Source organism: Nothoprocta perdicaria, unplaced genomic scaffold (assembly GCF_003342845.1).
Source record: "Nothoprocta perdicaria isolate Ctin4 unplaced genomic scaffold, notPer1 scaffold_278, whole genome shotgun sequence".
Taxonomy (NCBI): Eukaryota; Metazoa; Chordata; class Aves; order Tinamiformes; family Tinamidae; genus Nothoprocta; species Nothoprocta perdicaria.
Window position 1 is genome coordinate 406,423 of NW_020455508.1, and position 12,896 is coordinate 419,318.

The window sequence follows — 12,896 nt, forward strand, 5'->3', positions numbered from 1 at the left end:
AATAAGATGAAATGCTGGAATTGCAGGACAGAAACACATCTAAACTAGTAGAATGATAACTATCTACTGCTCATCTCTAAGTAGCATATTACTTTGGGAATCTGGAGCAGCCATCGAGAGGAGAACATCCATTTGTAATTACCAGACAACTATGCACCAAAAGCTACACTGATTTGTATAATTTACTGCAGAAATTAGGGAACTATCTTGTAGGTTTTAAACATTTATACCTTAATGTGCAAATATGAGTATTAATATTACTCTAGAGGGCTGAGTTAAATCACCATCTCTAAGCTGAGAGTGAGAGGGAGAAATGTAAAGAGGGAAAATAAAGTAAGGTAGGCAACTCCTTCATTTTAAAAAAAAAAAGGCAAGTAAAGTAAGTCTAAAGGCAATAGCAGTTTAAGGACAGAGACAGCCTGACACTTGCAAGACATGGTAAGGAAACTTGACTGTGGAGAAGAAGGTATGCTTCCTGTGTTTCAAAGCTTAGGAAAATGTGCTTTAGCTGAATTTTCTCTCAGGTTGGACTGTTTGACAGTGGATCTATTAAAATCCAATTTGGGAAATTGCATTGAGGCAGTCCTGAGAAAGATGCAAGCAAAGAAACATAGTAACAAAAAAAAAAAAATTGAAACACCAGTCTGTGACAAACCATTTGATGCAGCCAACTGAATTAAAATGAAAGTTTCTTTTATATTATACAGCTTTATGTATTTTCTTATAATGTTCAGTTTAATATCAAACACTTTTCAGCCACATAAAACAGCATTATTGTAGAGCATCATTTCTTCTAAGGGACATGAAAGAAAGCTAGGTTGAGAATTAACAGAAGAAAAGCTGTCTATGCTTATAACCCAGTCCTTTTCTCCCTTCATAGTTTCTTCTGCAGAAATCAGGACAAAAAAAATGCTTTAGTACCATTTTCCAAGGGAGTAGGTCCAGATGTTTCCAATCTGATGTCATCTTGGTCGTGTCGTGTGTGATTRGCAGCCAAACTGGCCCACTGTGATACCCAGCGTTTACTTCCAGGAGCAGTAGAGCCTTCCTAAAGGAAGAAGGGGAAAACAAACAAACAAACAAAAAAAAAGCAGGAGAAAAATTACAACTAAATTGTAGATAAATGCAACTGATAACTGATGCTTGTGATAGTAAGCATCTTTTCATCCCAGATTTTCTATTTTCATGAATGAGGTATACTTTGAACAAGGAACTTGCACCATTTTGTAGCTGCAGAGTACAGAATATAGAATGAGCAGCACTACTTACAGAGTAGACAGTATTTCTCATTCCAAAAACTATGTAAAACATATTAGAACATGTTAAAGGCAAGTCATTTCACTCATCATATCAAAAAAGCTGTTGAAAGAAAAGGGAGGAAAAAAAGAGGGAAAGAAGAGAAAAGGGCTTTCATAAAGGAAAGAAAATGTACTTTAAGACGACAAGAAAGTGACATTTTGCAAGTTTTAAGGACAATTTTGCCAAGTAAATTATATTTATATTCTTACAGAAAGGCTAGCTGAAAAACCAAAAGTGAAATAGTTTGTTAAAACTTCCYCCAGCAACTAGTCATTTTTTTGCARTTTACATATACATAACTGCCTGAAGATCAAGGTACTTGAATGAACATCTCAGTGAAAGAGAAGATCCAACTATTAAGTTACAAAACTATTCTCTTCAGAATAACATTTAACACATACATTTTAATGTATCATAATGATTAAAAGTCAGTTCTTCTAAAGAAAAGACTTGAAGTTCTTTCTCACTSTAGACAAGAAAGGAAGATCAGACCAGTTCTTTAGCCTGAACTAAAGGCAGAAGCAAAGAATGGTTTTAAACAAAAAGCAGGATCATCCAAGTGTTCTACTGCTGAAGCCTCATTTTATTTCATCTCTCTATTTACTCCATTTCTCTTTCTCCCTACTAGCAAACTATTGTCCTTCTCAAAGCAATTAATTACAATTCAAATCAAATACGGTAGTGCTCCCAAATATGTTTGCTAGAGGGGCCTCTGAATAATTGCATGTATATTAACTAATTCCAGGAAGACAGAGGTAATACAGATCTGAAATCTGAATGGCACCTCAGTGGAAAAGTATGCTTAGATTTTGCAAATTAATTGTAGTGAAGGAACATGATAAATTAATTTTTTAAAGTAATTACATTGTAAAAAAAAATGTTTTCTACATAGCAGTGAATGTGAATATATTTTGCCAATTCTCTGTATACACGAGCACAACTAACAAAGCTCTGGAAAGCAGTTTCTTTTGACAGCCATTTAAAAACAAAAGCTTTAACAGCTTACTAGATTATAAAAACTAGTAAGTTATACAATATATTTTTAAGTCTAGTATAATAAAGTGAAACAGATCTGCCTGTGAGATTTGAGACACACATATTAAAAAAAGCTGGAGTCAATTATTTCAACTATCTTCCTATCATAAATCCATTCCAACTTTGTTCTTAYAGGCTTTCAAATAACCAGTGTCTGAGACTCCCTCCAAATAGACTCATGAATTCCAAGAGGAATTCTCTGGTCTTTCAGAAAGGCCACATATGCATAATGGGTACCAGCCTTTTAACTGTATGTTTAGCCTGCTTTCCCTTATTCTTATCACATATTCAAACTAAATTGGAGCAGTACATCCTCTCAAAAACTACCTACAAATTTCTGTGGATGTGTTACTTAGCCTGAAGAATTATAGCTTCAGGCGCTGCTTCTACAAAAAACAACAGCACATGCACAAGACACCTGGAAACTATTCCAATACATGGCACATGGCACAGAAGGACAAGAACAATCTTTTTAAAATAAATTTCAACGAGCACAGGACAACAGGAGAATGTCTTTTCAGACACATCTTCCTGGAATCTTGTGTCATAAGAATTTTGTACCCATCATCTTTTAAATTTTCAATGCCATGTTGAAAGCAATTCCTTTAGATTTTTCTCCTCTCGTTGCTTCAGAAACACATTCCTCTGGGGTGATAATTCTTTTCCAATTTCCACGCTCACTTTTACGGCTAGTGTTTTCATGTTTGCTCACAGAACAACACTGAGGTAGCTCTCTCAGGCCGCTTTTCTTCCTTTCATTGCATTTACTCCACTAGGACAGCAAAAGCCAAAAGCCAACATCCACTATTTTTGCTAAACAAAATCAATTATATCAATTTGTTCTCATAAGTTAAGGCYTTCATTCCCTTACTAATCTGAGTAAACATCTTTGTACCTTTTCTAGTTTTGAGTTCACCCAAATGGAACAAGAATGATCAGAAATCCAGTGCCAATATTTCAGAGGATATTGCACCCRCAGCTTCTATAACTGCATTGACTCTTCCTGTTCTTACTGAAGATACTTCTCCAAATGCATCCAAAGGTCACATTTGCCTTTTCACAGCCATATGACATTAGTGACATAGGCATTTTATGTTAAGTACAACATCTAAGATCCAAAAAAGCAACTATCAAATTTCAGACAGAATGGCTCCCTCCAAAGGGCAGGAAATTAATGTAATGAGRGTGGATACACAAAAGAAAATAAAGCCTGTAATACATATGGCAATTCTCCAGTTCTAACAGCAGTGCAACAAGTTTGTCTGTAGAAAAAATATTATTCAGTACACAGAATGTCACAGAAATATTATTTATTTTCAATAGTAAAGATGTGAAACAGGCGTTTTCAAAAAGAATCATTGTGGTCAATAGCACCAAGGACTTTGAATCAAGATCCTAATTTTGCAAATTCAGATCCTGCCAAATTACTCATTCCCTTCCCGATACCTGAAGGCCTAAGTACTTAGAAAAACATCCACACTAATAAAAAGGCACCATTCTCCTAACTCCTCTCAAATCCTCCACCAGTTTTAGTATGTCACTGCCATTCTTAAACCTGTCTTATGACCGTAAAGAGAAGTCAAATCCTTTAATCTGCAAAGCATCACCAGTGGAAAGATCAAAACTCATAAAACAAACTATGCTCATTAAAAAAAAAAATCATAAAAGAAACCATATATGAATCTTCTGCTATTTGTGGAATTAGAGAAATGGAAAATGTAGATATTTTTGATAATTTTGAAAAATGGTATGTCACAAGGGAGCTGAGTAGTACAAAAGGCATGGAAAAAAAAAAAAAGAGAGAGAGTACAATTGTGGTTACAGATTCAGATAAAAAGGTAGCATGCAAGGCACTTTGTCAAATCCTACCACAAGATATGACCGTGTTATATGGCATAATTTATCCAAAATAATAGCTTAGAGAGGCTATTCAAAGATGCTAATCWAGATGACACATATATACATATATAYGTAKGTGATGTATAGTGACATGTTTAATGAAAACAGGACTGCATAATAGCTAAAATACAATCATTACAACTGATTTTTTTTCTATGCAAGATAGATTTTTGGAATTTAAAGACAATGTTTTGCATGATAAGCACACCAAGCYTCACTTCAAGCTCTTATTTATTCCAGAAGTTACCAAACACATATTAGCTCATTTGCAGGATGGCATTCCCCAACAGCTTAGCATGGCAACCACAAGTACACGCGGTGCATTTCCTCACTGGTATCAAAGCCTGCTCTGTCCCTATCATTTCAAATTYACTTTATCCATTGAAATGACATCAGAACATCTTCCAAAACTTTAGTAGGAAGCATGATTAGCACCTATCTCATTCACATATCCTGCAACTCATGTACAAAGAGCRTGTGCTTTCCTTTGCCCAGTCTTTCACTATCTGATTAAAGGCCTCTCGCTTGCCTCCAAGGCAACTAACGTAAGTGGCTCCATCTGAGCCATTCTCACTTGTGAATTCACACCCTGAACATGAACACCTGAAGTCCCCAACATCTGTAAATGAAATCTGAAATATATTATTCATCATACTTCTCCTAGCTGGCATTGTATCACACATTAAACGCATATAATTTATTTCTGAATTTAGTTACCTTCTTTGGGCTATAAACTATAATCAGGTTTTTCTCAGTTCTACTGCATAACTTGAAAAGTGTATATTAAGCAAACATGTTGCAAATGTAACATTACAAGAAAATTCCCGCTACATTTCCAGCACACTGATCTTAGCAGATATAGAAATGTAGCAAAGTTTAAAATGCCTTCAGTTTAATTGTCAGATAGAGAAACTTYGATAATGCAATAAGGGAGGAAGAAAAATCAAATACTTATAGATCTGAAGTAATACTTTCTAGCAAAAAGTTTTTTTGCTGTTTAACACTTACTGATCAATTACTAGTGCTCTCTCTTATTGGAAGAAAAAAGAAGACCGTCAAAAATTAAATTCTACCTCTGYGTCAAGAAATCCAGTTGTATTCAGTGGTCTTTTTTCTTCCACCACTACTGTAGCAGAATTTATAGCCCAATCTTTTACTAAATCTTTCTGGTTCTCGTTGATAACAGGCCTATTATAATCCTGGCTGTCATCCACTCCAAATACCTGAAAATGAAACAAATCATTACACATATTAACCCAGGACCATCCTAATAGTCATTGTTCAATGTTAATGGATGGATGGTGGCATGCTGGCAGAGTGAGTTTAAATACTTCTTSTTGTATTATGCTTATCTGTGATCTTGGTCAAGTCTAGAAGTGTAAGAAATAGATATACCAGTTATAAAAAAAAAAAAAMAAAAAAAMAAAAAAGGAYAAAAAAATCAGGAGTTTATGTCAACATCATCAAGATTCATGGAATTGCTAGTTGGAATGGTAAGATATGAAAAAAATGACATCGGTGAATCAAAATATCAAAATTACCAAAACAAGCCCATTTCCCAACTAAGAAAAACAAAAGAYAGACTCAACAAAACTGAAAACATTTTTCCAGATTTTTGCCATTATTTAGTGTGGAAAAAAAAAAGAATCTGTATGCTTACTTTTGGTATTAGTATCTTCACTGAATTATTGCTTGAATTAAAACAAATTTTCATTTTTTTTTCTTTGACAGTGAGTTAGATTTTAGAACTCCACCAGGTCTCAAAACCCATGTAGCCTAATCTCACTCAAGATGTGCCTTCCCTTCACTAGTGTTTCCTAGTGTTGTTACTAGTGCTAAAGAGAAGATCGTGTGTTTTTTAAAWTGTTTTGGTAAATCAGACTTCTCAGTTACTAAAATTCTGCATGTATTTAAAAAGGATTCACCACTAGATGGCCACAATCCATAGTGGTTTTTAATAACTGAGAAGTAGGTGAAAGAAAGAAATTGAGCAGTCACTCAGCTCCTGCTCATTCCTGGAGTGACTCTTCTACAAGTCCAGAAAGCCACAACCGAGGAAGTTTTCTTCAATGTGCTTGCATTCTGCTGTAGTGCAAAAAGCCTGTTTTCTGCTATTGAAAAGTCATGTAACATTCCCTAAATCTTGAATAAATATAAATTAATCATTTCTGAATATTCTTACGTGCAAGTTGCTTAAGAGTAATAAAAAAAAAATTTCATATAAAGAAAATATGGTACAATATATGATTTTTTCTTTACTTATATATTCTTGACTTGTACAGTGGTAGCAATCTTTGAAGATACAGACCAGTTATCATGCTCTGTCTCCTTCCYTGAATATAGTGTTCTTTTGTAGCCACTTTTTTTTCTTGTGATCATTATAGTTCCACAGTTTTACACATTCTTTTAAAGGAAATCATATTCTTATTGCATAATCAATACCTCAATATTTAATCAGGACTATAAGAGTAAATTGCTGCAGTAAATTGCTTAATATTTTGGGATATATTTATTTACTTGTGTCAAAACATTTATTTACTTGTAATCACAAATAACATCATGCAACGCTTTTTGGGTGTTACCTCTTTTTAGCTTGAAGCTGCATGTGCAAATGTTGCTAATTGTCACTGAAATGACAGTGCAGCTACGTTTGAGTGTTTATACCTTTTTTTAATTTCCTTCTTTTTTTTTTTTTTAAATGTAAAAGGTAATTCATGTAGCTTTAAGATCCACATAACAGATTTACCTTCTAACACTACACCCAATGCTTACTCTGCATAAATAGTGCAGATATGATTGGCCAGAATAGGTATGTAGAATATCTGAAGATATTATTTGGAAAGAAAGGCAAGGAATCTTCTCAAAAGCATTATTTTCCATATTTCCAGATTTTTATGTGTGTGCACCTCTTTCCACCTGTCATAGTTGTACTGTAATACTACTAGCTCAAAGGTCTTCTTAAAAAAAGTTAAATATATAAAAATTGTCCAAAAATAGGTGCATTAATAGATGACTAAGACAAGAAAACTCTGCAAAGGAAAATCATCACATATTTGAGAAAATTTAGAAAGTCTCTTTTACACTTGTCAATATGTGTAGTAACTATGTACCATCAGAATTCAAGAATAACCGATCTACTTACACAGTTCACCAAATAATGAGAATACATTGTAGGCAGAAACAGTCATGCAAAAACCTAAAAGTTGTGCTCAAAAACTCTCAGGCATTTAGAGAAACTGCCGTCTGTATTTTATGAGTAACTGTGATAAACTATGTTTGCAAACACTGGGGAGTGACTGAAGTCTAAACAGACAAATATCTCTACCTTCCTTCAATATTTCCACTCTTCAAGCAGTTTCAGGATTTAAAAAAATAATTTGAGCAAAGTCTACTGGAAAACTTACCTAAACAAGAAAAATATCTTCATGAACTTGTGGTAATGCTTATTGCTGCATCTCTTATCTATTTATACAAAAACATGTATAAAAAAAGTGCCTTTGTATATGCCAGAAGAAACACCTGCAATTTATAATTCAGTTAATAKCTGGTTCCATTTAGATTAGCTGTGTCTTTCAGAAAAGAAGGGTGTAGCCAGTTTAACAGATGCTGGCTTAGATAGGGTCAGAGTTATTTGAAAACTGAGAAAAATGCCTTTTAAATTTTGTTTTAGYTTTGATAAAGGAAGTAAAGAGAGCCTAAATATTCACTTATGACTTACAGAACTTTACTAATCATCTCAAATCATGGCAGGGTCACTGGAGAAAAAATCCTACAGCTTTTACACTTCTTATAACCATGGTAAACAGGAAGGACTTTGAGAAAATCATGGTCTTGCATTTCTGAAGAGAGCATGGGGGACGGAGTTTGATTTGGCTTTTATTTTTAAATCGACATAGCTTTACCTACTATGAAGAAAAAAATCCTAAAAAAAAAAACTAAGTATTTATACTGCTTTTTAAACAGATGTCAATTCCAAACAAAACTTTACAGAAATACACTCAGAGAAAACCATATACAAGCCTACACACCTAAGAGGCAAGTCAAGAACCTGCACCACCAGTTACCTGCAGTCCCTGTAGAGTCTTTACGGGGGTGGAACTGTCAGAAACATGGCACAAAGTCTGGTGGGGGGTTTATAAATAATCACTCAATTTTCATGAGACACGAAACAGAGGCAGCATGCTTAGAAGGACAGCGCAACAACAAACACAGCTGCACAAATTCAAACCTCATTACGAAAGGCGGTCGAGAAAATATTGCTTAAGCTCCAGTAAAACTGACTTCCAAAGAGAAGGGGTTAACAGGTAACAGACTGCCCAACGTGGAGCCCCCATGCCTAAGACAGACATGGATGAACTAGAGGTCCAGCCACCAAGGTGGTCAGGGCCAGAGCACTTGCCCTGGGAGGACAGACTGGGGGAGCTAGGCTTGGCCAGCCTGGAGAAGGAGGGAGTCCTAACGGCAGCCTGCATGTCCCTAGGAGAAGGTCATCAAGATGAAGCCAGGCTCTTCACAGCACTGCATGGCATGAGGACAAGGGACAATGAACATGAAGTTCAAACGAAGGGACAACGAACAAAAGTTTTGGATTCAGATGAGGTACGAGGAAAAGCTTTTCATTCAGAGGATGGCCAGAGAGTAGGGCAGGCTGTCTGGAGAGGTTGTGAAGTTACCTCCTTGGAGGGTTTTAAGACTCGATGGGCTAAAACTCTGAGCATTCTGTCTGACCCCAGAGCCAACCCTGCTATGAGCAGGGCGGGTGGACTAGAGACATCCTGAGGTCCCTTTCAGCCTACATGACCTCGAGAAACTTGAGCCGCTTAACTAAGAGAGGACATCAGTCTTAAAGTCTAAAGTGAACCCCAATACTCTCCCAGACTCTCAACTGCTGAGCAGCTAACACTGTGGCTGGCATATATCAAAATCTTTCAAATCAACAGGGAAAAGGGGAGTTCCCAAAACATGCTTTTCAACTTGAAAGCAATGAACAGTAGCCCATGCTCTCCTGCAATACTCCACTCAGGTTCTGTGGTTGCATGAGTAAAACGAGGGGACGAASAGGAGGCTGAAGATAGAGTGCCAGAGCCTCATCCTGTTGAGCGGTGCCTTTGCAGGAACACGGCCTCAGCCTGACATGCAGAGCGGCAAAGCACAAACTGACTCAGGGCCAAAGAACTGTAGTAGCTTGATGCAGATTCATTAATAAATTGGATCACTTTATCTCAGCAACACTGCCTCAAATATCCTGAGAATATAACACTACATAAGCCAGTCATTCAATCCTATTCTTTTGATTCTTCAGCCTCTAGCGAACATGAGGTAACACTAAGTGACACAACCCAAGCAAGGCACAATCCTTACAAGAGGTACCGGCACATTTTAGGGGACAACATGAGTTGTTGTTGTCCCCTCTCTGACTCTAGCACATGCCTTGACCTCTTCTGCATGGCATAACTTTGTTAAAAGCAAAGCAAATCTCTTCTGACTGGCAGTACACGTTTCCCCATGAAAACAGCTCATGACTCAGAGTGCACCTGCTTGTCACAATAGTCTAAATATATATAGCTATAAGCCAAGCTATCTTTAGAGACTGGGAATGGGTCGTCCTCCCCTCCTCCCACCCCTTCTACAGAAGAATTAATATTTTTTTATTCCACAGATGAACCATATTAGAAGTCAGAATTACTATTTTAGGATCAATTGAACATATTGATTCTCTAAAATCAGAAGCCATTTTAAGTAAGAAATCTAGATATTAAAATAAAAACTGGCCAGAGAATTAACGGCAACAGGAAACCTCTCCCCTCAAGTCTAAATGAAGTAAAAAAGCTAGCTAGAAAAAAAAGCATGTTTTCCTAATATGCTTTTATCTACTTTTACTTTCAAATAAGTGCTAGCATTTACATGCATTTCAGTGTTGTGAAAGTCATTACTTCATTCTTGCTTTCATTTAGCTTCAGGATATTAATTTTTCATTATTTCAAAATTCATGATGTAGGTTCTGCAGCATCCTCAATACTCAATGTACACAGATTAAACAAAATTAGTTATAGATTCGCCATTCAAACTATTAATGAAGATATTGATACTATTGATACTGTAGAGCATTCTACCCAGTTTCACAATTCTTGTCTTTGAGTTTCTGAAATTTGCCCATAGTTTTATCAATGTACTCCTAACATAACAGACATCCAGTAACTAATAAACTTATTGATAACCAGACTTATGGAAAAAGAAAAGATACAATAATGGTAACAATTCTGAAAGTTATAACTAGGATGTTGTTCATTAATGAAGGTATTGATAGAAGTGTTTCAATAACTCTTCATATATCCCTTCTGTTCCTAACAGCAGGTCCAGCCAAGTTTTGAAGATGCATTTCAAAAAAGACGATTTAAACACTGTTAGTTTGAGTGTTCACAATCTGTACACAGAGAGAAAAACAAACCCAAAAACTGAAAGTGTACAGAAGGAAATTCAAATATGAACAGTCAAATGGGTAAACTAAATCAAAGCACATCATAGATAAGGGACAACAAGCTGTGGTGTACATTGGATTAAAGATAGGACCACTGCAAAAGCAAACAGGAAGCGAATGGCCCAATTTGAAATATGGTATTTACAATTGTAAAGTGATGGGAATGTAAATTAAATAGCAATTACACTTCATAACTTTTTAGGGGAAAAGGAGGAAAATGAGTGTATTTGCTTGCCAAGGAATTAAAATAAAAGCAGATTTCAGAAACTGAGCTGTGAACTGATGCAGTCAAACTAGTAGGAAAAAAAGTGAAATTTGGAAACACAAACTAGCTTTGGACACGGTTTGAATGTGTTAAGCAAGAAGAAGAAAGAGTAAACAAGTCAAACTTAGAAGATGCTTGACTGACTAGAAAAGGGAACTCTAAAAAGCAGGGAAACAGAGTAGGTTTCAGCTCCATGAAGTAGATCATCTTGGCAGTGCCAAGTTTAGCCTTCAGTCTGAACTCCTGGCAACTAAAGAGACACCCAGGGTTATGGATCCAGATACCCATAATATRCAACAAATTGGTTGTAGAAGTCAAAATGATTGATCAGGTAAGAAAAATAAACAAACAAACAAAAGCAGAATATTTTCTTCACCTTTTTTAAAAGTATGATGAGCCAGAGTACAACTACAATGTTCACTTCGTATTTAGCTAGTGCATGAACTGCGTTTAACCCAACTGCTTCTGAGAACTCCGATTTTAATGGTTTGTGTTCGTTCTTGGCAGTCCCTCCCGGCCTGCCCATGAGAACAGACTGTGTGCTGTGCTCATGAACAGCCATGGACTTTCACAGAAGTTGTTTAGGGCATTTTAACTGCATATTCTAGACACAGAATCAGATGCAAGTCATTCTAGCAGAATACTAAGAATGTCACATAAGCAAATGAGGATGATCAATATGCCAAGCGTAACTACTTCCTCTTACCATAAGCCAGTTAAGTACGTACATGCACGCATATTTTGTACCTGTTCATGAAGGGCTCATTTTCTTTAGAAATATAAATTTCTTAAGGAAACAATATGTTCAGAGTCTGTAAGACTTCTTAAAAATATATAAAAACTACAAATGAAAACAAACAAACAAACCCAAATACTGAGCTTAATAAACATTCTCTGTGTTCTTGCCAGAATTTATTTCCACAAATTATTTGCTGGGCTTCAATGATTCTACTGATTTTTCAACATCGTATTCATAAAATACAGTCAGTTTACAACCATGACACTTTGCAGAGCTAAATTACGCTCTTTCTGGAAGAAATCCCTGGAATAATGACAAAATCCAAAGGGTGTGAAAAGACAGAAGAGCTGAAAGCCATTTGCCTAAGACAGATACATTTATCTCAGTTTTTTAAACAGTCGATTAGACCCAAAGAAATTGTCTAACCTCACTTAATCTCAGTCCTTTGTTTTTTTTCCCCGCACAGTTTCTCATTTTTAATACTGAAAAAAAATGCCAAAAGGAATTCCACTTATAATACATTATCATGCAGAAGTTGAGTACTGCAACGCAAAACATTTTCCRCTCACTGTGTTGTAAAAGTACGTTTCACTGATCACAATTTTAATCAAAGATTTCRTAAGAACTGTTTTATAATAAATCTTGCAGATTTTTTAAAAATGCATCAATTAGGCATATACCTCAGTGTTTTAAAATCAAAGCCCTGATGCAAATTGTGTAACGTATTTACAAACAATCAGTGCAGAACATTCCAGTTAGTCTGTGCTATCACAGAACGAGATTTACATATTACAAATATAAAAGTGTAACGAATTATCTACTTATGACTTTGTTACTCTTACTTTTAAAATGTTTGAAACATTCACCCCAAGTTTCTCAGTCCACATTTTTCCTTACTGGTTATTTTATGTTTTATACTATACTTGCACGTATATGCAAAATAACTGCTAAAGTTCCAAATTTTGCAACAAGTTTTGTTAATTGAGCCCTACAACACTTCTAAAAAAAAAAAAAATCAGAARATTGCAGCAAAAAAAATCAAGCTACGAATGAACTTTCACACTGAGAAGTGACAGTAGAAGATGACACATAGGGCTACWTGTCTACTACTGACCTCCAAAGTCATCTTGCATGTAAAAACGATCTGGTATTAAACAGTTCCTTCCTTTCTCTCAACATAA

At 35.6% G+C, this 12,896-nt stretch overlaps 1 protein-coding gene across 2 annotated transcripts in view; it reads right to left on the reverse strand.

Moving 5' to 3' along the window:
* The window catches only part of CEP170 (centrosomal protein 170), a 95,001-nt gene that overhangs the window by 26,330 nt on the left and 55,775 nt on the right, over positions 1-12,896 (reverse strand). Inside the window, exons 10-11 of one of the 2 annotated variants that reach the window (XM_026041076.1) lie at positions 5,307-5,456; positions 922-1,048 (exon numbers count right to left, since the gene is read on the reverse strand). In XM_026041076.1, the coding sequence (XP_025896861.1) occupies positions 922-1,048; positions 5,307-5,456 (277 nt within the window). The remainder of the gene's footprint in view (positions 1-921; positions 1,049-5,306; positions 5,457-12,896) is intronic. The other variant, XM_026041078.1, reaches the window with a different exon arrangement.